The sequence below is a fragment of the Coloeus monedula genome, assembly GCF_965178545.1.
Source record: "Coloeus monedula genome assembly, chromosome: 4".
Classification (NCBI taxonomy): Eukaryota; Metazoa; Chordata; class Aves; order Passeriformes; family Corvidae; genus Coloeus; species Coloeus monedula.
The window spans coordinates 15,770,132-15,796,581 of NC_138784.1; the positions used below are offsets into that span (position 1 = coordinate 15,770,132).

General features: G+C 40.6%; 1 protein-coding gene across 1 annotated transcript; it reads left to right on the forward strand.

Moving 5' to 3' along the window:
* Positions 1-779: 779 nt before the first annotated feature.
* On the forward strand, positions 780-25,590 carry KRAS (KRAS proto-oncogene, GTPase). The gene is given in 6 exon segments (XM_082279917.1): positions 780-859; positions 1,836-1,958; positions 7,407-7,585; positions 9,177-9,336; positions 21,698-21,767; positions 21,770-25,590. Coding segments are annotated over 5 exon segments (588 nt in total). The 5' UTR covers positions 780-859; positions 1,836-1,847; the 3' UTR covers positions 21,838-25,590.
* The last annotated feature ends 860 nt before the right edge of the window (positions 25,591-26,450 follow it).

Below are 26,450 nucleotides of genomic sequence, written 5' to 3' on the forward strand. Positions count from 1 at the left end.
TACACATTTCCCTTCACCACCCTCGAGCGTGCACTTCCAGGACGGACTCTTCCCAAATGTCTCCTCCGAGCCTCTCCCCGGTCCCAAACCCACATCCTCTGGCCCCGTGGAATCCCAGGATGGGTCAGGCTGGAAGGGGACACAGTGGGGCAGCTGGTGCCTCCTCCCTGCTCCAGCAGGGCCATCCCAGAGCACAGGGCACACGATTGTGTCCAGACTGCCCTGGAATATCCCCAGTGAGGGAGACTTCACACCCTCTCCGGGCAATCTGTGGAAGACGTTTTTCCTCCTGTCCAGGTGGAACTTCCTGGGATCAGTCCCTGCCCGTTCCTCTGGTGCCATGGCTGGGCCCCCCGGAGCAGAGCCTGGGCCCTGCTCGGAGCCCTCCCTGCACACAGGGACACACAGGGCTGAGGGCCCCTCTCAGCTGGGGCTCCTCTCCAGGCTGAACAGCCCCAGCTCCCTCAGCCTTTCCAGTCCCTAAATCATCTCCGCAGCCTCTGCTGGACCCGCTCCAGGAGCTCCATGTCCCCCTTATCCTGAGGATGCCAGGACTGGACACGGGAGTGGCCGGATGCGGTCTCGAACCCGCGGTACCCCGCTTGGCAGCGGGAGGGAGGCGCCGGCGCTGCCGCAAGGGGCAGTGGAGCGCCGAGCGCATCGATCGCGGCCGTCCATCCGTGCATCGGTGCTCGGCTCCCTGGGCAGCGCCCGCCCAGCCCTGCCCGTCCCCCGCCATTTCGCACCGGGACGGGAAGGGAAGGGACGCGGAGCGGGAAGGGAAAGGAGAGGAAAGGAAGGGACGCGACGCGGCGCGGGCACGGCGGGTGCCGGGAGCTCCCGCGGCACCGCCAGCCAGGTACCGCCTATCCCCACCCTCCCGAGCCGGCGCGACCCTCTTCCTTCCTTCGTTCCCCGCTTTCCCTTCGAGGTTGGAAGCGCAGCCGGCGCCCCCTTCCTCCCCCGTCGCCGTTCCCCCTCCTGTCCCCCTTTCCCTCTCCTATCCCGTACCCCCGCTGCGCGCGCCGGCATCCCCCGGAGCCGCATTCCCGGTCCTTCCCGGCGGGAGGGGACAGGTGGCCAACGCCCTGCGGGACCCGGCTCTCGTCCGAGACATCCCCTACCCCTCCCTGAGCCCTCATGGATTTTTCTTTTTTTTCCCTCACCCCTTCTCCCAGATCCTTAAACCCGGAAAGTTGGGGTGGCGCGGGCGCGGCGCTGGCGGGGGCAGAGGGAGCCGGGGCGGGGCGGGCGATGCCCCGGAGCCGCGGGGGTCCCGCAGGCACGGCTCGCCCGGCAACTAAAAATTAATAAAACCCACCCTAAACTGTGTAGGGGAAGCCACCGGGGGAAGCCGTGCTAGCCCTGTCTCCTGTCCGGCCACGGGAGGCGCGTTCCCGGCTGTGAGCTTCATCCCGAGGGGAGCTGGGACGCCCCGGGAAACCCGGGCGGGCTCCGGGAGGCGCCTGGAGGAAGCAGCGGGGAGCTAAATCCCTGCACGGATTAATTCGCTGCACGAAATACTCTTTTGGCCTTTCCCGGAATTCAGTGCCTTTTAAATTTATTTAGTATATTTTTTTTTTTTTTTTTTTTACTCATTCGTGTTTTTTTAATCTCTGTGTGACCGCTGCCTGTCGGCCGAGTGCCCGCTCTACATTCCCTGTGTGTGTAATATTTGAGGAACAGCATTCCCTCATCCCTTTTTGTCTTGTCTTGCAGGGAGGGAGCTGCTTCCCGATAATAGTAGAGGATCCTGACGCTGAATGAGAAGGCACCGGCAGCATCCTCGTTAGTGGGAGCCCAGCTCTGCTTAATGTTGGTTTCTTTGTCATCAGGTCTGCTAAAAAATGACAGAGTATAAACTTGTGGTGGTTGGAGCTGGTGGTGTAGGCAAGAGCGCCTTGACAATACAGCTAATCCAGAACCACTTTGTGGATGAATATGACCCCACAATAGAGGTAAACACTTTCATCTCATACTTTTTGTGAGGGGAGATTATCAGTTAATAATGGTGTTTGTTTGCTTTTGGACACTTACCACAAGGACAAGGCTTTATAGTAAAAAGAGCTCAGAGATAATGGCCTGCATTGGAGGCAGAATTGCTGTGCTTCTTGATCTGGCTGTGGAACAACAGCTGCAGTAAAAAATTAGTAGTTTTGAGCAATTAAAAGCGTGGTGTTAATTGCCATCAATCCTTGGGCAGTCTGGATGCGTGTGTTTAGGATCTCCATGACAAAGTATTTGCAAACTCACTTGAAAATGCATGGTGAAACTCTTCATAGCTTTGTGCAACCTCTTAAATTTGAGATTTGTGACATTTTATTGAAAAATGTGACATTTTTCTTTTGAGTAGAAGGAAATCAGTGGTTGTGAAATGCCAGTCTTTCTTAGCTCCTATCGCTGGGATCTGTTTTACACAGTGAGAAATGTGACCTAGAATGTTACAGTGCATGAAGCAAAAATTGGGGCCTGTTTTGTTTTATTTTTTCTCTGTTTAAACACACCAGTGCATGCTTCCCTATCTAGAGAAAATGTTAGGAGATAGCTTCTGGAATGGATTCTTTGAAATACATGGCTCAGTACCTTAAAGTTTGAAATTGTATGTAAGCTTTAAAAGGTGTGCTGTTTTAAAGGTTTATAATGAGCAGGCAAGCTCTGCCTTCTAAATATAAGAAAAATACCGGTGTTGTCTGAAATCTCCTGTGGATCGTTGCATTTAATAACCTCAGACTCTATAAAAGGAGAAATGACACCATAACTTACCCCAGGTTTTTATGTTCCCAGCGCTGAAGCTCTGCATCTCATGACTTCATTTATATGTTTATCCAGCGAGGCACTTCCAGGCTCACTTGAAGGAATCACAAGGGTTTAAATCTGGGCTTAAAATGGAGACTTGGGAAGTGTGTAGGTAGTGATTTTCAGGGAGACACAAGCAAAAGGAGCCAGTGCCCTGAGGTGACAGAAATTTAGTGAGGGCCTGAGCCCAAACAGAGATGTGTGGAGGTTGTTTCACGTGCCTGTGTGTCCTCTTGTCTGTCTCTTGCATGGCCAAATAACATCTTGCTTGCAGAAGGTCTTGCAGACTAAACCTGTGCAGAAAACTGTGTTTGACTTCCACCAGCAGAGCAGCACTTTCAGTTACTAAGATAGGAAGTCTTACAACAGCAACCCCCAACACTCTTTAAAATCACACAAAACTTCCTAAGAGGAGCAAGCCACTTGGGATTTCAGTTTTTCCTGCAAAAGGACCTTTGGAGGCTGTTGGTCTTTCGTGTTTGTTCATAATTACCTGGGCTTCTCTTAGGTTAGAGGTGTGTTTAGGTGCTGTAGAAAGTCCTGTGCAGGTCCATCTTATAAGTTGTCACTGTGTAAACAGTTTAGGAACACAGAAACTTAAATGCTGGTATTCCTGGAGCACTCGAAGGATTTTGCTGTTCAGCCAGCTGACTGATTTGATGGACAACAAATACATTTTTAATGTAAAACAATAAAATGGAAATTCAATTCCTTATAGAATGAACCTAAAAATCCCAGAACTGTGTCTTTTATTCATGGAATCATAGACTGGTTTGGGTTGGAGGGGACCTTAAAGATCATCATGTTCCATGAGCAGGGACATCTTCCACTAGACCAGAGTGCTCCGAGCCCTGTCCAACCTGGCCTTGGACACTTCCAGGGATGGGGTAGCCACAAATTCAGTGGTCCAGAATCCATGTGTTCTTCTTAAAAGAAAGACACCAAATTTGTTGTGAAGCAACTTAATAGGTTTTGCCAGGGTTCACAGCTGTCACATGCAGCAGCAATAATTTCTGCTACTCTTAGAAGTTCTTGTCTACTAGGTCCCCTTATCTTGTAAATTGTGAGACCTTGAGGATGGAAACTGTATCTTCATCCTCCTGGTCACTGGCCTTGTGTGTGCCCACATGTGGGTAAGCAATAATTCAGTTCAAACAAGGGCAGGCCATGATTTGGAGTGGCAAAAAAAAAAATTGGATTAAATGCTCCGGTTCATGCTTGGACAGAATCCCACTTGGTTGAGAAGGGTTGTGTGATGGTGCTTCCTGTGTAGGTGCAATTGTGATGCTGATCAGAGAACAATAGCAGTGGAGTGGGTTTTAGACAGTATGAGGAGATAAGGCTAAAATTGCCTTGACTGGTAAACAATTAGGATAATTCAGTAGTGTCACTACTGTTGTTTGTCGCTTACTACTGTTTCTTTCATTGCCATACACCAAAATACTCCTTTTCCCTGAAGATAATCAAGCTAAATATGTTGGGGTAGACAGAGAAGAAGATAGTTTAGTGTTTCTTGTCCATGGTATATTTCATAACTACACAGTTACTGAATAATTCTAAATATTTCCTGTGATTAACAGAATGAAACTCCACACTTGTAAAATTCTCGTGTTGTGAAGACGTGATAGGGAAAAAACACACTAATTACCTAATCGCAGGTGTCTTTATGGTGTTAATTTTGCTGCTGGTTTTTTTGTGGAATAAACCTGGTGATTCAGCAAATAACCTGGTTGGAAAATGTCAAGTTTCAGGGCCTGCTTGAGTGTTTTATTACTTAAATCCAAGCATAGCAGATGGCAGGGCAGGGAGAGGACTGAAAATGAATGTTTGGGTGGCTGCAGTTGTTCAGATCTCTATGCTTTATGTGTGTTTCACAGTCCAGTACTTTATTTGAAGTAGATGTCCGAGCAAGGATTTATAGCCAAGTAATTTTAAGTGTTTTATTTTAAATTAAATGTGCAGTAACCATTGTAAATCTGGCCTGAGCAGTTGGGGCAGTGCCCTCTACCGGCCGAGGCTGGGTAAATCTTATTTGTGATCACTTGGATTTCTGTCCTTTTTAGCTCTTTTACACTTTCGGGACATTTCAGCCCTAAATATGTGTCGTCTTTTAAACGTCCCGGAGAAGGAGCAGCTTTCCTAGATGCTTGTCAGAGGTTTTGAAATTGGATTAGCCAAATCCCTCAGCTGATTTAGGAATACTGATATTTAAGTCTGTGTTCTTAAATGACCGGTGCCCTTGTGAAACAAGCACCAATATTTAGTAATAGCTTAGTTTCAGGAGCTGTGATGTTTTAACATTAAATCTCTGGTATAATAGACTTTTGTGGAGTAATAATTACTCGCCTAGATGGGATTTATTAAGCACTGGTTGTTTTTTTCTTTTTAGCTAAATTCCATATGTAGTGTAGAGCTGAGATTTCGTATCACATTTTCTTATCAGTGCTTGTGAGCAAATGGAATTATTCCTCTGCTAACATAATTCTTGCTGTTTTCTCTGGCTTGCGAAGGGCCAATAAAAGCATATTAAATGATCAGTGAAATTTTTAAAAATTACATAGATATGCTGAGTCTGTATGCTGGGGAAAAACTGGAATTTCACATTTGAAGCTGGGTAGGAATTAGGAATTAATCTTCTAGTTTGCATTATTTCTAGTTTGCATTTTGTTTTTACTTATTAGTGACAAATGTGATTTCATGTTTGATGTTTTGCAAGGGGGAGAGGAAAAAAGGCCGAAAATAAAAATATTTATTGTTTCACTTGTCTGGAAATCATAAGCCTCAGTTTCCTCTCCCACATCTTTCTTTTCCTTCTGCCTCAAATCCCCTCACTAGGTAGTCACAAAGTTTTTCTCCCCAGAAGTGGCAAAGCAACTTAGCACCTCAGAATAATAATTCTTGTATCTGTGCTGTGCTTTTTGCTGGTGCATCTTTGCTGCTGCTGCTAACATGGTAGGCAGTTCTTTTCTCTTAAAAATGATCTTCTTTGATGAAAATTACTTAAAGCTTTTTAGAGCTCGGTTGAGGGGAATTTCTTTCCCTTTGAAGTCCTTAGGATGGAAAGGAATAGTACAGGCTTTTCAAGAACTGCTTTTCATATTTTTGAACCAGCAGTCAAATTGCAAGCAGAGAAAATGAAATGTTTGTAAATATGTCTGGTATAATGATAGAACTTCTGCTAAGTACTGTGATAAAGGTATCTTGGACATGGAGGATCTGCTCTTGAATAGAAGTGTTGGAATGAAGATACATCCTTAGGTTTTGGGGTTTTTTTGTAATTTTTTTTCCACTTTAAGCAGCAAGATAGAATATTAATTTTATTTTAAAACACATTGGAGCTTGTGTATTTCTCAGCTGTATCAATATTTAAACATGCCTTATAAGTTTCTAAAGTAACTTACCCACTTCTTACCTGAACACTGATTTTCCACTTCTGTGAAATAAATAGTTCCAAAATCATGTTGGATGCAAACTTTTATCTTTAAGATAAACAGTCAGTATTGTTTTATCTGATATTGTGAGCCTGGATTTAAGAGTAAATGTGAGATTTCAGAGTTGGTTTAGTTTAAGATACTGATTCTATACAATTACCTCCTGCTTGTTTCTTAGCATGAGCAGCAGGAAAGAAGAGAGCCTTTTGTAAAATCACAAATTGATAGGAAGTGCCTAATAGTAGGTATACTGTGCCCTAAAATGGATGCAAGGGAAGGAAGGTTGTTCTGAATTCACCTTGCAGCTGGCTAAAATTGCAATTTTAATTCTTTAATTCCCTTCCCAGTAGCTTAGGTTCACTCCTGTATAGTGTCAGATAGAACACAGCAGCAATGTTGGGTTAATCTCTAGCTAAGGAAGATGAAAGGTGATAGCAGGAGCTTGTGTTCATATCTGTTATTTGTTACAAGAGCTGCTTACTGGGAATAATTCATGGTGCAGGTTGATGACACCTTTCCCAAGCTCATTGCCATGGCTTTATTTCAAACACAGAGGTGTTCACAGAAGTTATTGGGCATGTAATGCTCACCTTCTTACTGCTAAAGCTGTGTACTCATAGAGGCCTAGCACCAAAATAGAGATGTAATACAGTCTGGCTGGTGGGACTCTGTACAGATTTTAGCCACTTGAGTCAGTGACCTGAAAGCTTTGATTCGATAGCATTGAAATAATTTGTTCTGACATCTCCATGAACCAACCCATCAGGGTTTTAATATGGCTCTGTTGGTCTGTCCTGGCTAAAAAGCTTGAATTTCAAATGTATCAGCTCAACTTTGATAACATAACAGATAGCATTATAAACACCTGCTCAGGCATACAACACAGATTTCCTGTCCCAAATACTGAAGGCTTTTTATTCTTCTCTTCCTTCTCAGTGGCATAGATTTTTGGAGTTGTCTTACTTGTGTGTTCTTTCTGGCTTATTATTTTGTGCGTTCTTGTGGCATAGAATGAGGGTAAATTGTAATTTTAAAAAAAGTTAGTAGATTGAGTAAGGTTAAGCATAGTCAAACCTTTTTAGTCATTCTTATTGCTAGTAAATAATTTGATTGTCTCCATATTTACTGATGTTCAAAACCTTACCTGTTTGTGGTTAACCAAGGTGTATTTTTTCCTAGGATTCCTACAGGAAGCAAGTAGTAATTGATGGAGAAACCTGTCTCTTGGATATTCTTGATACAGCAGGTCAAGAAGAATACAGTGCAATGAGGGACCAATATATGAGAACAGGGGAAGGCTTCCTGTGTGTGTTTGCCATAAACAATACAAAGTCTTTTGAAGATATTCACCATTATAGGTGTGTATATGAAGAGATAATCAACCAGCTCTTGTGTTAGGTGTGCAGGGGGCTTGTTCTTCCTCTGGATAATTTAGTGATCTCTCATGAAATAGGGAAAATCTGATAATTAACAATACTGCAACTTATTTGTGCATCTGTTACCTGGAATTTTGGGTAATCTGAAAATGTCTCGCTCATAAATGAGGTGTAAACTAATGTGACTTAGTATTCCAAGTCAAGACTTACCCAAAGATAAATTCTGTGATAAAATTGTTTGCTAAGATGGAAAAACTGAAACTGTTGAGATTATACAGACAGCAATGTCAATTGCTGGTTTTGTTAGGGACTGGAGGGGGAAGTGCCTGGGGAATGTTGTGAGAAGAGTAACCTGTGTGAGCCCTGAGGCCTGAGAAGGACAGACACACAACACCAGAGCTCCTAAATGACACTAAAAACCAACCTCTTACTATTTTCTTCATAATATAAAAATAATTATTTAAGAATTCCAACTCATGCTTTCTTTGTCAAGTACACTAATCTAGAAATAGAAGCAGTTTCTGGTGATTACTGTAGCAGATCATTTATAACTTGGTACCTTACTGTTATCCTGAATTCTCCCTGGGTATTCTATTAGAAGCCAATGCAATTCCCACCAAAGATCACTGAGTTCATCAGCATCAACCTAAGGTTAGTCCCAAACACAAGTTAATCTATCCACAGTTAGGTATTTCTAATAATTAATAATATCACAGATGGGTTTCTTGTGGTTTTAGAGGAAGAAGGGAAAAAGGCAAGAAAGATGTTGGTGTAAGGGGAAGGAGGAGCATAGAGGTTTTTCTGAGGAATTTTTTTTAAAGAGAGTTGCAGGTTTGCATAAGAAGACCTTCACAGTTTATTTCAAAGAGTGTTGGGAGTTGGGGAGTTGAGTGCTGGAATTCCTTCTGTGCATTGGCAGACCTGTGGGTGACCTTCCAGGCTTGAAGCTGACCAATCATAAAGAGCTGGAAACAGTGTCTATATTAAGGAACACACTGCTAGATTATTTGGGAAGGCAGAAGTAATGAAATTAATGACTTTTATTCTAGATTCTTCACAAGTACATGTAACATCTTCCAAGATGCTTTCTAACTAGTGCTTGGAAGGATTTTCTTACCAAATTTCTCTCTGTAGAGAGCCAGACCAGTTGTCTTCAAAGTTTCAAACCCCCTGTCTAAATGCAGAATTTTTAGTGCTGTCTTTAGTTAAAGAACAAAATAAAATCACAGCCTCCCCCCAAAACCAAACCAAAATCAAGACAGCAGACAAAGAGCTTTTGGCAGTGTTTTGGCAAATTTAAAAACCCCAGTGTAATGTCATTAACACCTGTAGTAGTTTGCAAAATACCAGGCTGTTGGTTGGTTGGTTTGTTTTTGTTTAGTAAGATGCTAAATTTGATGGTGACAGGATTGGTCAGTTTATTTTTTAGTGGCTTCCAACAGTGCATGTGCAATAAATTAACATAAGGAATGATGTTGGACTCTGTTAATTGAATGTTTTAACTGTTTTAAAGTCTACAATATAGACTATTAATACTTGTTAAATGCAATCTTTTCTTTTTCTTTGTTTTTAGGGAACAAATAAAGAGAGTTAAAGACTCAGAAGATGTCCCAATGGTGCTAGTAGGAAACAAATGTGATTTGCCTTCCAGAACAGTAGACACAAAACAAGCTCAGGATTTAGCAAGAAGTTACGGAATTCCTTTCATTGAAACATCAGCAAAGACAAGACAGGTAAAGCTCAAAACCTCCCAGATGCAAAGGCAGAGCTCTCACCTGAATTACCATAGTGTTAATTATTCCAGGCATTGACATTTGCTTGGTCATATCAATGGATGCATTTCTGCAGATTGGAAATCTTTGGGGTGTCTCTTCTTTCTGTCAACTTGCTGATAATTGGTAATTGTTTATTGATGAGTGATTGATTGGCTTCAACTGGGCAGACTCAGTGAGACCTGGCCTACTGTTGCTCTCCTCTGCCAGGTGGTTGCAGCATTCTCAACCTTGTGAGAGGTTTTAGTAGAATAAAAGCACTTCTGCTTAGAGGTGGAATGCTTTTTTTCCCCTCAGCAAGAGGATTAAACAGACAAGCAGCTAATTAGTTTCTTCTGGTTCAGGTGCTTTCATTAATAACAAAGCAATTTTTCCTTGAGGCATTGATTCTCTAATTAGGGGGGCATGCTTGATACACCTAAGCAATTGGCCGTAAGGCTCTTTCTGAAATTCCTGAATTAGTTGTTTGTGTAAAATGATACTTTCCTTAAGACTTTAGAGCTCACTGTTAGTTTATTGTAGCCCACTGGTCTTTCAGTGCTTCTCTGGGGGTGTGTGAGGACTCAGGTGACAGAGTGGCACATCTGAGCTTTCAGAAGAGCAACTCTACAGATAGAGGTGGAACTGGTTCAGTACTTCTGGAAGAAAGCAATCTTTTAAAAAATGCTGGTTGGTGGTTTCTCTTTAAAGAGCAAAGATTTTACTGTCATTACAAATTAGATCAGGCCTGAGTGGCTTCTACTCTGCATAATCAGAAGTGTTATGTGCAGGTTGTGAATCAGGAGTTCAGGGGGTAAATAAGGGCAGAACGCTGCAGTTTGAGTAACTGCTCAGAATTTTGAAAGAGATCCAGCTACATCACTTGGCAGAATTTCCTCATAGCTTTGTAAGGCATTTTTGGATCTGAGAAATGAATATTTTGTTAGTGCAAATTTGCTCCACCCACCCAAATTTTTGACAAGTTGAAACCTGGGCTAATTAGTAAAACTTCACACAGCAATGCTAACTTCTGGCAACAAAGAAAGTCTCTGTTAGGTAGGATTAAAAAAACCAAAGCAGAATTACCAAACTTGAATGACTGAGAATAAATTAGGCCACACGAGTGCCCTGAAGAAGGGGGCATATAAATGGACTGAATAGTGACAGCAGCTTTGTTTGGAAGGTGCTGTATTAGTGGCTGTCACGGAGATGGGAGGGTGAAAAAATAACTGAAATTACATTTAAGGTTTGAAATAATAGAAGTGTTGTACTAACATCTAGATTTTACTTTGTTCAGGCTGTCTTACAGAGCATCAGGCTTTGTTGGGGAAATACTCCTTTTGCATAGCTATTTCAATTAAAAGGGATATTTTAAAATAAAGATGCCCAATAGACTGTTTAGAACCTGTTTCTAAACCTGGATTGTAAAAGTTGGCACCACTAGGGATGGCTGCTGATTCTTTCCCAGTGCTGTTCAGAGCATGTTGTGCTATGAATTTCCTTCCTATGATGCCGTGTAAATATTTTTGAGAAGCAAAAAGGGCATTGGAGAAAGAACTGGAATTTAACTATAGCAAGAGGAACTAAATATTAGTGTATGTGATTGTACATACATGAGCGTGTATGTGCATAGAATGATTTTTCAGCCCCACTGTCATGTATATAAATATATATATACACACACACTTTCTTTAAAAGTAATTTTAAGTTAGGTGATTCAAACCATTTTGTGAGCTGCATATGGCCCATGGGCTATAGTTTTATTCACTCTTTGTCTAAAAGTCAATATAGGAATAAAACTCTGGTCCTCTCTGTCCTCATGGAGAACTTCCAAGTATGAACAGATGCAGCTAGTGGTCTTCTGGAGTCTGTGGGAAGTCTGCCATGAATGTTTAGAAGTAAGAACCTTCTTTTCCATTCCTGTCCTCACCTTCCACCACATGGAAACATCATCACTAATGCCCTGCCGAAAAGCACCATTTTCTTGCCTCTGCCCTTTCCTGTGCCCAGTTCTGCTGGAGCTCAGAGGGAATCAGGAATATTTCTGTAGAAGGAAACAGGGAAGGTGGAAATGGGAAGTAGTTGTCGGAGTAGACTTTTTTGGTTTCCAAGACACTTTCTTAGGAGGATGGCATTGCATGCTCATGCAGGATGATGTCTTAGTTCAACTAAGTTTTTAAGGTTTCCAAAAATTCAAAGGCAAGGACAGAAAAGAGAAGAATATTGAAATGGAGTACAGAAATAGGTTGTTCTAAAGGTTAGTGTGTTTGGGTTTTGACTGAGAATAAAGATGCAAACTTTAACTCACTGCAGGAAGATTGTGTTTTAAGCCAAGTCCTTCTGTGAATTTTCATACAAATCATTGAATTCTTCAGTGAAACCTTGCCTTAGTGGACCCTACAACTTCGGTATAAGGCTACAGATTACTACTATTTTTAATTAGACCACTGACTGAAATTAATATCATGTAATTTATGAAAAACCGTGATAATCCTGTTTCTGAATGTAAACAAGTGGCAGTGCTGGTGGTTTCGTAAGGCCATGCAGTTACTCATCCTTTCACAATCCCTGTGGAGAAGGGAATGAATGGCTTGGGTTTATTTTGATTGCTGCTTTTGCTTTTCTCTGTTTGACATAAGCTTTATATTCAAGTTCTTCCCTGTCTATGAGCATGTAGCTCCCAATATTATCAATAATATCAATGAGAGATGAGGGACAAACTTGATTTATCCCCACCAAGGCTGCATCCCCCATTCTTTACTGGGCTTCCCTTTGCCTGGAAGTTACACAGGGTAAGGCCAAACCACCCCAGTGTGGTTTGACTGTATGGCTTTGTTTCCCTTGGAACATTGCAGCTTTCCTTCTGGTATTGGATTCACAGGAAAAGCAGATAAATGGGCATTATTGCAAGCACAGTAAAGGATTTCCCAAAGTTTGAGGTCTCATTATTGAGAATATATGCTTAAACACACTTTAAAAGTGTGGAATGAAGAAGTTGACCTAAACCACCAGGATGCTGTTAAAAAAGCATTTTGGTTATTTCAGCTGTCTGATGTGGGTTAGGCCCCAACCTTGTGATGAAAGTAAGTTGAGAACCTGTGCCTGGTCTGCTGAAGTAACTGGGGCAGTATTTACAGAAATTCATTGCTAGATCTCAGTTAAAATTCATGGCTAACTGATAACTTAGTTTGCTTTTTTAGGGGTTTGTCATATCTGTTTAATGATACTGTATCACTCCAAGCCATTTTTAATCCAGTTCTTGCATACAGGTTTCATGTTAAAGCCTTGTTTTCAATTAGTTGGTCAGACTTTACACTGGGGGTTGAGTTTTTTCATGTCACTTGTCTGTTGTAAGGTAGAAGTTTTCTGGAACAGCTTAGTCCTCCCCCAAGGACAAAACTCCAAGGAAAGAAAGTTTTGGTTGCTTTTAGGAGATTGGCTGTGATAAAGTGTTTAAGGATGGACACAGAACAATTTTGAGTTGTCAAGGCTAACGTTCATAAGGTTCCTTTAATGCTCCAGAAGTGGAACTTGTGAAAATTCCTCTTTGGGATAGTTTGTGTTTGAAACAGCCTTTCTTTGCACATAGTCATATTTTAAATGGAGTGTTTGGCCGTCATTCAGGAGGCAAAGGCACCTCAAAAACATTGCCTCAATGTCCTGAGTTCCTTGGGCTGTTTAGATTTTGAAGTTTTTAATAACTGCCAAAGGTATTTTTGCTTCCAGCTCTGACAGCTAAAAGAACTGGTTAATCCCATGTTACATATATGGTCATTGCTTATTGAAGGAAAAAATACTAGAGAGTCTTAAATTGGTATTAAAAAGACTTAAGTTTATAGGATTGGCATCTGGCTCTTCAAAATGTCACTTTGTGCTAGTAATATAAGCAAATATGTGTCTGTACAGATTTTCTTTCAGAATAATCTCTTTCAGCAGGGTTCATAAGACTATTCTTGGTGGTGGCAGTAACAGCCGTTTCTTTTCTCATTCTGTTTCTCTCCATCTCTCTGCATTGCTAAAGCAAATTACAGCTCCTACTGGTGATGGGAAAGTTGGCAATAAATGTTGACTCAAGAATTGTTACCTATTTTTTCACGTGAAAGCTCCATAATCAAATTACATCTTTCTACTGCAAAACAGTAGATGTGCAAAAATGTTGATTCTTGTACAGCCTGTACTTTGGCACATAGCAGCTGATCAATGTTTGCTGTTTCCACTTAAGAAAGAAACTTCCATTCCTTCCAGAAAAACATGGAAGTATGAGCTTTACTTGGATTTTGCCTGGTTTTAGTGCCTTTCTTTACATTTTGCAACCTGTCAGAACCTGGAATGTAAGATTTGGCCGTACTTTCCTACATCCTAGGAGGGCACATTATGTATATACAGGGAAATACAATCCAAGAAATAAATCTAATTAGTTCAATCTTCAGATTGAAGAGGCTGTAGTTCAGAAGAACCCTCAGATAAGCAGCAGTGTGTTAAAAATGAGTGTTTAATGTGGTAGGCTGTGGCACAGGTAATTCAAAATGGCTCAGTAACTGTGGCAGTAAATGGTGGCTGTTTTTTGTTATTCAGTGCATAATATGAAGATGAATTGGAGAGAAAATTTATGGAAAATCTGCCAAATACAAGCCCAGACTGTCCACTGGTAGTAATAAGTTTTGGTGGTTAAGTGGTTGTGCTGCTTACCACAATCATCAGTCAGTTCTGGTTTTATTTTCAAATGATGAGTTGGTATTAAATTCACAACCCTGTTGATCTGATTGAGGAGACAAGTACTGAGACTGATAGTAAGGCAGAGGAGAGATTTGCTCTCCCCTTAAAAAGCTGCAGTAGAACATTTTTCATCTTGTTCTAGTAAGAACATCCTCATAGATTGATTTAAATTCTTAAATTTATGCTGAGATACACTAATTTTGAAATATTATAACTTAGAGCTGGTGCTGTATCTCTTTATATTGTATTTTGTTAAAGATGTCTTCAGTCTCCATATATTTATTTTTTTTAATGCTTATGGTGTCATATCCAAGTGGCCTAAATGCAGATCTGCAGAAAAATAAGGTGTGAGACCAGAGAAGTAAAACATGTAGCTCTGTGTCATCCCTGGAACACCTGAGGAGCGTTTCTGCAGCAGATTAAAATTGGAGCAGCAGAACTTCACATACAGTTTGCATTTAATTATTGTTATGGGACCCTCGAGGTTGCTGAGTGTGGCCCAGAAGAACAGATCAGGTGTGTCTTGTTGATGTAACCAAGCTCTTAAAGATGATAATAATGAACATTTGCTGACATGGCTCACCTATCACTTTGACTAAATTTAATAGCACAGTGCTTGCTTTTTAAAGTAAGTAGCTTTAAAAACAACACTGCTCCAAATTTAGTACTTTTGAAAATTTTATTTCTTTATAACCACTTACGAAATCACCTGGAGGGACTTTTAAATACTTTGTTAGCTTGATCCACAGATTTTTGCAAAGTTCCCCTTCTTAGCTAAAGAACAGAACATAAAGGAGCTTGCTTTTCTTTGCCCAGACAGTAACATGTTCTCACTTTGGCTCAAAACTGCAAGTGGGTGGTTTAACTGTGTGTTTATAAGCACCCCCCAGTTCACAATCTAATAAGGTTTTGTGCCTCCTGAATACATCCATGCCCACAGAAATGTGGGAATAGATTAAGTAACACAAGCAGTATCATTTTCAGCAATGGAAGAAAAGAAGTCTTACTCTTTTTTTGGCCCAGTGTTACCATGCAAAGAAGAAAAGCAGGGCTTGAAGCATAGATATTCACAATAATTGGTAATCAATAAATGTTGAATTAAGCTTGAATTAAGAAGTATTTATCAAGCAGCAGGTGAGCAAGCTCAGCATTTTAAATACATAAATGAAGCTCCATATACTTCTCTCAAGTAAAGCTCATAATTTCAGTGGTTTTGTTGTGGTTTTTTCCCCTTCCATGGGTGTCCCAGTTTGTCTGAATCATTAACAAGGTGATTTTTAAGGAGTTGTGTTTTACAATGCAGAGAGTGGAGGATGCTTTTTATACATTGGTGCGAGAGATCCGACAGTACAGAGTGAAAAAAATCAGCAAAGAAGAAAAGACTCCAGGGTGCGTGAAAATTAAAAAATGCCTTGTAATGTGACAGGGTAAGTTTGTAATGTAACAGGGTAAGTGTTGCAAATCACTTGCCAAATAAAACTGATTGAGGGTGTCTTGCCAATCAGACTTTTTGTGGCTAATCAATGACATAATTGCAGATATAAAACTAATCACATTTCAGTGTCCTGAATATGGATTTGCTTTGTTTCATGGGGTTTTGATAAATGGATCAACAAGAAGTCATTACTGCATATTGAATTCTCCAGTTGGGAAATGGAGGCACCGTTCTGAGTGGGAAGAAGTTAGGAGGAAGGAGTTTTATTAGGAATATATTGCAGATGCTGTTGAAGTGAATATTGGCTGAATCTTCAGGCTGATGAACTGAGGGGAGAAGTTTATGACATTTGTAGTCCTCACATGCAAAAATAGGAGGTTCCTAATCCAGCAAAACAGTATTTGGCTGGTGTACAGGATTTTTTAATTCTCAGGTCCTTCCTTATGCCATGCTGGTTTTTTGTTCTTCCCCAGCTTAAAAACTTTACCCTTACCATTTCTAGAAAGCCATTAGGGTTTTTTTTGTCAACCGTAATGCCACGAGTGATCCAGATTTGGACAAAGTAAGGTTTCACCTTTTTTTGAGAGCCTTTACAAGAGGTGGGGGTTAAGCAACAGTGAAGGAACGCTGGAGGAGAGAGGGGACTAAACCAAAACCAACAAGAAAGCACCAGAAAAGCCCAATACTCAAATTCTCATAAAATGATTTTTTTATCTATATATTTCACTGTAAGAAAAAAGGAAGGAGGTGAGGACGGAAGAAACTGATACGGAAGAAGTGCTTGTCTAAATTACTTCCAGGGCTTTTTGAACAAACCATTGGAGCAGCTCCTTGCAGTTATTCCTATCCCATTAATTCTTCACCTCTTACTGCACCAGTGCAGACAGTGGGTTGTTACTCATTACATACTTGTCCAACTGGAGGATGACCTGAAATATCCATTGTGTAAAAGAAAAACTGTTCATTTTTCAAGGTGTGTGTTTGTACTTCAGAGTATGTGGCAGAGAAATACTAGAATTTGGGTGGTATCCTCCAGAGATTGTCACATTTTGGGAATGTTCCTTTCAGTGAGGGAGTTTTATTTTTCTTTCTGGGGGAGAAATTTTGATTCATAGCAGTTTTTACTAGATCTGCTCAGGCTTATTAGTCTCAGCTTTTAAGTGATGAATGACTGCTCAGAGGTAATTATTTAGTTTGGATTTTTTTCTAAAGAAACTGGTGGAGTTCCCATCGCTGGAGATGTTCAGGAAATGACTGGATGTGGCACTTAATGCCGTGACTTAGTTGACACGGTGGTGATCAGTCAGAGGTTGGACTTGATGCTCTTGGAAGTCTTTTCCAACCTTAATTACATGATTCAATCACTTTGTGATGCTCTTTGCATCACAGGTTTCCTGCAGGAAACTGGAAACTTCAGTCACGAAGCTCCCCAGTCTTGCATCCAAGTATCACTAAAATTGATGCCATCAAAACACCTTCTTTTATCATTCCCCTTGCTGTCAAAAACAACAAAGAGAATCTGGGCAAGATGACTTTTGATGAGAGCAATAGGAATTAAATTGCTTAAGCCCTGTAGCCTTCTGGAAACCAACTTTGCAGTTACTTGGTGTGTTACTGATGTAACCATACCACAAAGTAGAATTTATTCTTTTTATACTGGGACTTGAAAGATCCTAAGTTCTGTCTGCTTTCCCTTCCTGTTGGGAGAATGAGAATAGGATGGTGGGAATTGTGGTTTTCAGTGGAAGGAGGTTTTTTTTGCAGATTGTAAGGTTCTTTTTTATGTCTCAGTGAACACATGCTTGCTTTCTACCAGCTTCCTGCTTGCTTTCTGGTGATGTCCAAGAAAAGTATTTTTTGGGAGTTTTGCACCTTGTTTTTTTTTTTTTTCCTTCCCGTGAGGGAAATCTGTTGTCAGCAGTGGATATTATTGAGTTTTGGATGTTTGTTGTTTTCTTTTTTTCCCTGCACCCTATTTACAACGTAGTCCTGGATCAAAGGCTCTGGAACTTCAGGAGTCCACTTAGAAAAGGAATCTTTTGTCTTTATCCCCAAGTGAATTCTACATGGTATTGATAGGCATTTCAGCAACTTTGTATTTAGGGAGTTAAGCTGGAGGAAGCATATTCCAAAATTACTATGGCACAGCTGTAGTTCAGTAGTGATTTGAGTGGAATGAGACGTCTGACATTTAAACCAGCCTGGCTTGTATTACTTTCCAGTCAGTAAAAAAATGTATTATTTCAGTGTGATGTGTAGTAGGTGGCTAAGGAGAGCAGCACCTGATGGTGGGAGCCTTACAGCTGGGATTTTAGACTTCAAAAATATTCATTGTAACACAGATTGCAATGATAGTATTCTGTGAATAATCAAGTTGGATGGTTCAGAGTATTTTTCTCCCTCTTGGAATATTGTTTATCTTCTTGTTGCCAGTGGATGCATTCTTAAGTTATATTAATCTTGCACAAGGAAACTGAAAACTTTGACTACCCAGACTGCCATGAACTGCTGATGCTTTCCAAGAGTTTCATTCCTTTGGCTGTTACACAGTAAAGCAGAAGGAACAGAACATCTTTTGCTCCATTTGTAATTTCCAGCTAGCAGGGAGAAATTTCCAAAACTCCATGTGAAATCCTCCAAAGAACTCTTTGTGAAAGCATCAGATTTTTTAAATAAAAAGCACACCACAAGCAGACATCTAGGTAATGTAATTCAGGTTGAGCTGGGTTAATAGGGAAAAGTTTGAATTAGAAAAGTTCTATATTTGAATTTAAAAATGCCTAAATTCTTGATTCAAAGTGCAGTTTGACAGTTTCCCTCCATAGTACTACAGAGGTGTAAAGATAACTTCTGTTCCTCCTGACTGATACATGTGTGTATGTATATATGCATTAAAAAAATATTGAAAAGAACTCCTACAATTTAGAACCTGTTTAATGGTTATTTTTCGGGCTGGGATTTTAAGGAATTCCAAATTCCTTATGAATTTGGTGTTTGTTACTGCCAGCCGGGTTTGTTGCCCAGTCTCATGCATGCTTGTGGTCATGCAGGGACATCTCCAGACTTCTGTAAAGCCGTGGGACCACGTGGGGCTCCAAAAGCAAACTTGTAGCCAGGAGCAGGCTGTTTCTGTGGGATCAGTTCTGCTGTTTCTGTTCCCTCCGCCCTTTGGAAGAACAAGGCCCAGGAGCAAGGCCTGCCGGTGCACCTTTAGTGAGGCTCTGGAGTTTAGTTCTGAGCCTGCACAGGGAATTGTGAGTTTCTAATCTGAGCCTGGATTTAAAGCTCTCGTTCAGTGCATTTTAACTTCTCCCAAAGGCTTGCACACAATAAGTGCATTGTCAGAGGGAGGAAGGTCAGCTGCCTGCAGTCCCTTCCTACTGAAAGCTGACTGGAAAGGTTGGCAGCCTTTGATCTCGCAGTATTGATGCCTTCAGAGACCTTCTGGAGGCAGAGTATCCACTACTCACATTTAAAATTTAATGGGCAGGCTGAAAAGTGAAAGACCTCCTCTTTACCTTGTGTTCTCCACTTGTAACTCACAAATGGTCTAAGCACAGTTTTGTATGTCATGTTCTATTAATGACCTGAATTGAAGACAAATTGTGGCAGAACCAAACATAATCAATAATTAGTGAGGCTTGGTCTACAGAGGTGTCAATGCAAGGATGAAAGCCAAGTCAGTTCTGTAACCTGGTCTAGCAAGAAATGTCCCTGCCCACAGCAGGGGATTGGAAGGAGATGATCTTTAACATCCCTTCCTACCCAAACCATTCTATGTTGCAACGTGCTGCATTTAAAAGATCATCCTCTTACTAGGTAGACTAAAAATGTCAGCCTTGATTGGGACATCATGTGTTTAAAGTTTCATTATAGTATCTGGGTATTAATTTGTTCAAGTTATTTTCTCTGCATTTATTTTAAAACAAGTTTAATGAGGGAGGGTTGCTCGTTTGAAGACTTAAATTGCAGCTTTTAAGTGTGTCTCATTTGAAGGCACCAACTGAAAGCCAGTTCTGAAAGGTGGTTCTATAAGGCAGTGTGAACAGTATTGTAGAAGAACATTGGGCAGGGGTTGTTCTTATATGGTTCTTGTGTTTTAGGAATGAAACTGTTGTTTTGTCTGTTCTGATAGATTCTTAGTGCTGTCCTCCTCCTTCTTAATACTGAAACCTGCAGTGGAATCGTGAAATGTTGCTACTTCTATACCATTTCCCTACTTGAACATTGCTAAATATTCGCTTTGTGCATTAATGCTGAAGCTGTTAGCAAAATACACTAGTTCTCTCTAAAGTAATACCAAGTATTTTTAATTTTCCATAAACTAATGAGTGACATGACCTTTTGCAGAAATAAGGCTATTCTCCCACTAGGCATGCTGCATCAATTTTATATTGGTCAATAATGCCTCCAAATGTAGAACAAGTTGTTTGCAAGGTCTTGGAATATGGAAAAATGTGCTATTTATATTGGGAGATACACTGCCAAGGGCTTTGAACATCAGTTGTGTGTAAATGTTTTATGAACTTGAAGGTTTTAAGTACATTTAACTGATATTGAGTGCTGCTTTTTAAGTGACGCTATTTCACACCTCCCTGTTGTTTGGACTTTGCATATTAAGTTTCATCACCACTTGGAGTTTGGCTGAAACAGTAATGAATTCGATTATTTTTGGCTTTTTGTTTTTTTCAGAGTTCACTTTCAGTTCTTTACTGAAATAGGCACAGAGGAGGAAATGCAGAGTCTCATTTTTTTTTTGGCAACTTGAAGGAAAACTTGTGTGGCTGAATTTCTAGTGATGCATTTGGCTGCTTTGATACAGTAACATTTCTCATCTATCTAAAAGATATAAGGAGTAAGGCAGCAAAGAATCAAGAAAATTTTCATCTTAATGATTTTATAAGTGCCTGTACTCAAATTATTAAATGTAAAGGTATACTGACAACATGGGCACTTTTTGAAGCAACCTGAGAGCAAGGCCATAAATTGTTTCATGTAAGTAAGTTGAAACAAAGTACATTGTACAACACTGTACTTGGTAGTGGTCCATATCAGGCTTGTGGATATGCTGGTCTCTTTTGATCAGAGTTAATTTTGGTCAGCTGTAATTACCCCTGAAAATAATGAAACGCTACTCAGTGTGAACAAACTTCAGCTTTTGTGTCTGTAGCTTAAGTCTTGGAGCCATGGAGATTTTAAGTGACTATATAGCACCAGAGAGAATGTGTTCCAAGTGTCCTTATCTTTCAAAGTTGACTAGAATGATTTATCAAATAACTTATCATTGGGACATGGGATTGATTTGATTGATTTGCATGTGTAAAGATTATAAAACTGTGGTGCGATTAATACACCAGTGTGCCTGAGAAATGATCTGAATATGTGGATTAGCCATATTATGTCTTTGGTATTGAATTATTGGTACAAATATTAGAATTCACATTCCAGAGCTGCATATAGATAGTTAAAGCATAAATAAAGATAGTTATTAATGCCTCACAACTTCTCTGTGAGGGTGGTGAGGCCCTGGCACAGGTTGCCCAGAGAAGCTGTGGTTGCCCCATCCCTGGCAGTGCCCAAGGCCAGGCTGGATGGGGCTCTGAGCAACCTGGAGCAGTGGAAAGCATTGGGATTGGAACTGGAGGACCTCTAAGGTTCCTTCCAACCCAGGCCATTCTATGATTCTATGATAATATAATATATATAATATATATATTATAATATATATACCTAATTGTGAGGTATTATTGCATAAATACACACTCTGTATGTGATACTTTACTAGCTTGAGGTGGGGCAAGGTGTGCTCTTGGAGACAGAGGAGAGGGCAGCACACACTTTCTTACCTTCCTTCCCACATCAGCAATGGCATTTCACCCGTGGGGCACCTGTGTGTAACCTGCAGGATGCCCTAAGCCCAGTTTAGGACCAGCTGAGGAATAGGGCAGTGGGTGTCAGCTCCTGCTGGCACCAAAGCAGTTCCTCAGGTGGTTGTGTCAGTGCTGCTCAGAATTCCAGAGAGGAACAGGATTAATCCTGCAGCCAGTATTCATTGTTCAAAGGATGGCAGGTAGGCAGCAAAATGTGCTGATGGAGCCCCCCTCACGTGGCCAGGGAAGGACACAGGCAGTACCTCAGCAAGCCTCTGAGTCTGTACCTGATCCTAATTTGTATCTTTCTGTATCTTTTCAGGGTGTTGATGATGCCTTCTACACATTAGTTCGAGAAATCAGAAAACACAAAGAGAAGATGAGCAAAGATGGTAAAAAGAAGAAAAAGAAGACAAAGACAAAGTGTATAATTATGTAAATACAATTTATCCTTATTCTTAAGAAGTACTGAAGTAATTTTGTACATTACACTAAATTATTAGCATTTGTTTTAGCATTACTTTACTTTCTGCTTCATGATCCTGTTAGCTTTACCTGAATGCTTGTTTTAAATGACAGTGGAAACTTCATTCCTCTTAAAGTGCCAGTATTCTTCGACTGTTGGTTCTTGAACTAGCAATGCCTGTGAAAATTAAAAAAAAAAAAAAAAAGGAACAAAAAACCAAAACAAACAAAAAAAAACCCCACACAAAAAACCTGAGAACTGTCTTAGGACTCTTTGGTGCATGCACAGTTGCTAACTTCCTATTTTTCTTACTGATTGTGAACTTCCGTTCTGTGTGCAAAGCAAACAAATGATTCTCTACACATTTTAACACCCCCTCTAAATTTTTGGGTTTATAAATTTGGTTGGGAAAAAGGACTAGTTAGCAAAAGAAACTTTCATTTCAGCCTTTCCTTAATTTTAGACTGATTGCAATAGAGAGAGACCAGAAGCCTTTATAGTCTTCCTGTAGATTTTGCTTCTAGGCATCTAGTCTTGTAGCATTTCAGATCAACTTTAATGAATGTAAAGAGAAAACTTTCAAAAAAAAAAATTCACTGCAATTTGTCATGGTCGCTCCTTAAATACTCTATTTTTTCTATAAAAAATTTAAAAAAAAAAAAGAAAAAAAATTTAAAAGTACAACAATGCACACCTGGCAATGGAAAAAGTAAAAGTTCTAATTAGGTTGATTTGCTATTGTTAATGCATTGCTTTAAGAGCTTCACTGACTTTTTGTGTCTGAAGAGCAAGGTGAAATCCCTCTGTGTCAAAGCTTTGAGTAGATTTGTGCAGGATCAGGATTTCACCCTGAGTGTCCCTAGGAAATACTAGAATGCCTTAACAGAGAAGTTGATTCAAATTCTTAGGTTAATTCATACATGGACCCAGAATTTACCGTAAGAATTAAATCAGAATCAATCCTAAAATACATAGTGGAGTAAAACCATTCTTTTTCTTTTTTTACCCCAAAGAGTGGCATAAAATATTTCCAGATGCCCATTTTTCAAAATAGGGGAGAAATTTTAAATTCTAGCAACATCAAATGAGTGAATGAACAAGTTGAATTTAGCTGCTTCATGCAAATAATTTGGAAATCCACTATGCCATGGAAATGGTGTGGAATTTGCACAATCTGTCAGCATAGAACATGGTTTCCAGAGTCAGTGTTGTTTGTGTGATGTCTGTGAAGTACTGATTCAATGGTTGGTGAGTGGCATTCCAGTGTCTAGACTGTCATGAAGCTACACCAAGAGTTTAATGTTGTCTTTCTCTGTGATTAAGTTCTCTTGTGATTTTTGTTCTTCCCTTCCCACTTCCCCCCCCACTTTTTTTTTTTTTTTTTTTTTCTGATTGGAATTAATGCAGGATTTTTGCAGGAGCTTTTCCTTTTTGGTACTGCAGTAGCCTAGATATCCACTAAAGTATGAGCCAGTAGTTCCAGTGTTTCCAAAAGTTCCTGGTGTTTCCCTGTAAATGTGGAGTTGTTTGTTTCAGGAGAACTTTGGTCCCTGAAGGTGCACTTCTTCACAGGAGCTGACTCAGCTGCAGAGTGACACTGGAAGGTGTGACTCTGGTGTCCCCAAAAAATAGAACACAAGACATTGAAGTAGGATAGTTCAGGACACTGGAAAACTTGGAATAGGGAATAGCAGCATTGCCCTAACCTGAGGTATTCCATGGAAATTTTACACAGGTATGTAAAAATTGCACTGTGTAACTTGGACCATTTCTGTAAAAAGTATTACTTTGCTTCTAGAAAAAAAAATATCAGAGTGACTGTTGTAGGTGGAGAGCTGCAAAGCTGGCAGGGAACACGGAGTGTCTGGATTGCTCCATGTTCTTTAATTTCATTGTGTCTGGGACAAATCAGGCCTTTCCCTGCCTGTGCCTCCCCATTCCCATCCTTCACCAAAATCCAGTCCCCTCCACTCCTCTCAGCTTCAACATGAAATGTAGTTATGAAATACTCTGAAAAACAGTAACAGGAGAACTGAATTTATACTGTCAGGACCAATAAGGAGTAAGAACAGATTCTTAATGTCACAAAATATTTCAGAGCTTCCAAGGTTAAAAGGTGTTGGAGACAGTTATTTGCACATTTTATACACTCTTGATTATACATGAAGAACGTAGCAAAAGTGGGCTGTAAGCCTTGAGCAAATGGAAGTAATTTTAAGGTTACTTTAGTTTTGGTAACTGAGTCACACTGCATGTCAAATTAGGGCTGGTCTAAAATGCTGATGTTAATTTAACTAAAAGCTGTTCAGGAGAATTTGTAGCTGAAATGTCTCATTCATCAAAGTGGATTTATAGCTCTACTATAAAGCTATATATGAACCAGTGTTGGGTCTTTTCAGCGGAAGTGAGCTGTAGCTGCCAGTCTAATTAATTTAGTACAAAATCCATTTAGATTAGCCCTTATTTACTTGAAAAAAAACCCCAACCCAACCCCATCCTTGCCACTGTTGTGCAGTTTTGTCTTCCTGTTTGTTGAGATTTGGTGAAGCATGTTGGATTGCAGCTTGCACAAGTTGCTCCATCATCACTGCCCTGCCCTGTTTGAGATGCTTCCACAGAACATCCCTGGGTGCTGTGTGTCCTGAGAGCAGCTCCTGAGCGAGCTTCGGAGTCACTGCCCACGTCACCACGTCAGACTGCCATGTGTCAGGGAGTAACACCTTCTTGCAGTAGCTTTATGTAACTCTGCTAAAAACCTGGATCGTTGGTTTGCTCCAGAAGGAATTATTATGACCAGCTTCATTGCCCTGAAAAGTTTTTGCTAATTTTTTGCCGTGTGGGCTTTGTTACAGTAACAGGATAATGGGTAAATACTGACACACACAATCTTCTGCTCTTGTCTAGACTATGAAGCAATACAATTATTACCTTCGAAGACCATCAAACTGTAAAACAAATCATTGTGTCTCAAGTTTACATAAAGCTACATAGATGGTAAATCTTTCCTAACATTTCTTTATTCCACTGTCTTGTGTTTTCATGTTGAAAATACTTCTGCTTTTTCCTCTTGAGTGCCAACTTCTTACTAGAATGACTTCTTAATGTAATATGTTTACCTGGAATGTATTTTAACTATTTTTGTATAGTGTAAACTGAAACATGCACATTTTGTACATTGTGCTTTATTTGATGTGGAACATATGCAGTGTGATCCAGTTTTTCCATAATTTGGTTGTGTGACCTAGGAATGTTGGTCATGCCAGACATTAAGTTAAAAAACGGGAAAAAAAAAAAAAAGACCACTGTTTGTTTTAAAATTTTTAATGTTTTTAGGAGTATGTGCTGTGAGGTGATCTGGAATTTGTCATTTTTTTGTCAAACTGTACTGCTCCTATTTATTGTAATGTAATAAAAAATAGTTATTGTGAGCGTCTGTCCCAGTGTCCTTCTCCTCCGCAAGAATTTCAGGTAACAGAGCATCCCACGAATTCTGTGTGCTTGGCAGTTGCTCTCCATTCTTTCCTGTACTTCTGCTGGTGCTGCCTGTCACAGAGCTGCTGTCCTTGCCCCCCTTGGTGTCCCTGTCTCTGAGAGGGGCAGCTGCTCAGAGCAGGTGGAAGTGCACAGGAGCTCAGTTGATGAGGAAGGAATTTTTCTTATCAGTGTGGTGGTAGAAACTGGAGCACGTGCATTTCATCACAAGGTACTGTACTCTGCCATCACTTAAATTCTGTCCTAGAATTCTGTGAAGGTGGTGCTGCATCCCCCCCTCCCTCCTCCTCAGGCCTCTGTGATCTCAGAAATGCTCATCAGGCCTCAGCCTTAACAAGCAGCACTTGGGCTGAGCTCCTCTGGAGCTCATCAGGAACAGTTCCCAGGAATTGGTGCTGTCTGAAGAGCTCCTGCTTTGTAACCAACAGCCTTGGAAACTTATTTTGCCTGCCTAAAGAACACCCCCAGTGGAACAGCATTTTTGCTTTCGAAATTTCAAAGGAATTTACTGACCTGGATTGTGGTCAGGATGGAAAATTGCTGTGCCTAAACCCACCTCTCTTGTGACCCTATAAAGAGTGCCTGAGTGAGGGCCTCAGAGCTCTCCTGGACTGCAGTGGGCAGTGATCAGAAGTCTCCCTCTGTGTGGGGCCTCTCAGAGCCAGTGAACTCTTGGTTGCTGTATTTGGAGGACCAGCAGAGACAACAGCGTGGAATGATGCTCCCTTTGCTTGAGACTCAACCTTTCAGCCACTGAGGATGCAAAGGTATCCAAGGTAAGTGCTTCAGTGAATTCCAGGTGAATTTTATACCTTGTACATACTCCTTTAGGACTGTGTGTGTGGATATGCTACAGAAAATGTACAATGGATAGTGATCTCAGAGATTCTAAGTACTGTAGATTTGCAAGTAACTCAGGCCTATGAGAGTTATAGGAAAGTCTGTTGTGCTTATAGGAAATTCTACATGAATCTTTAGTTAAATTGTTTTAAATTAAAGATTAAGTGCTGTTAAGTGCTGTTAAACCTTCACACACAAACCACTGGTCAGATGTGGGGCTCAGTTTAGCAAGGGGGTCCACTCTGAACTTTGTGACTCAACGGGAGCATCTCCTTTA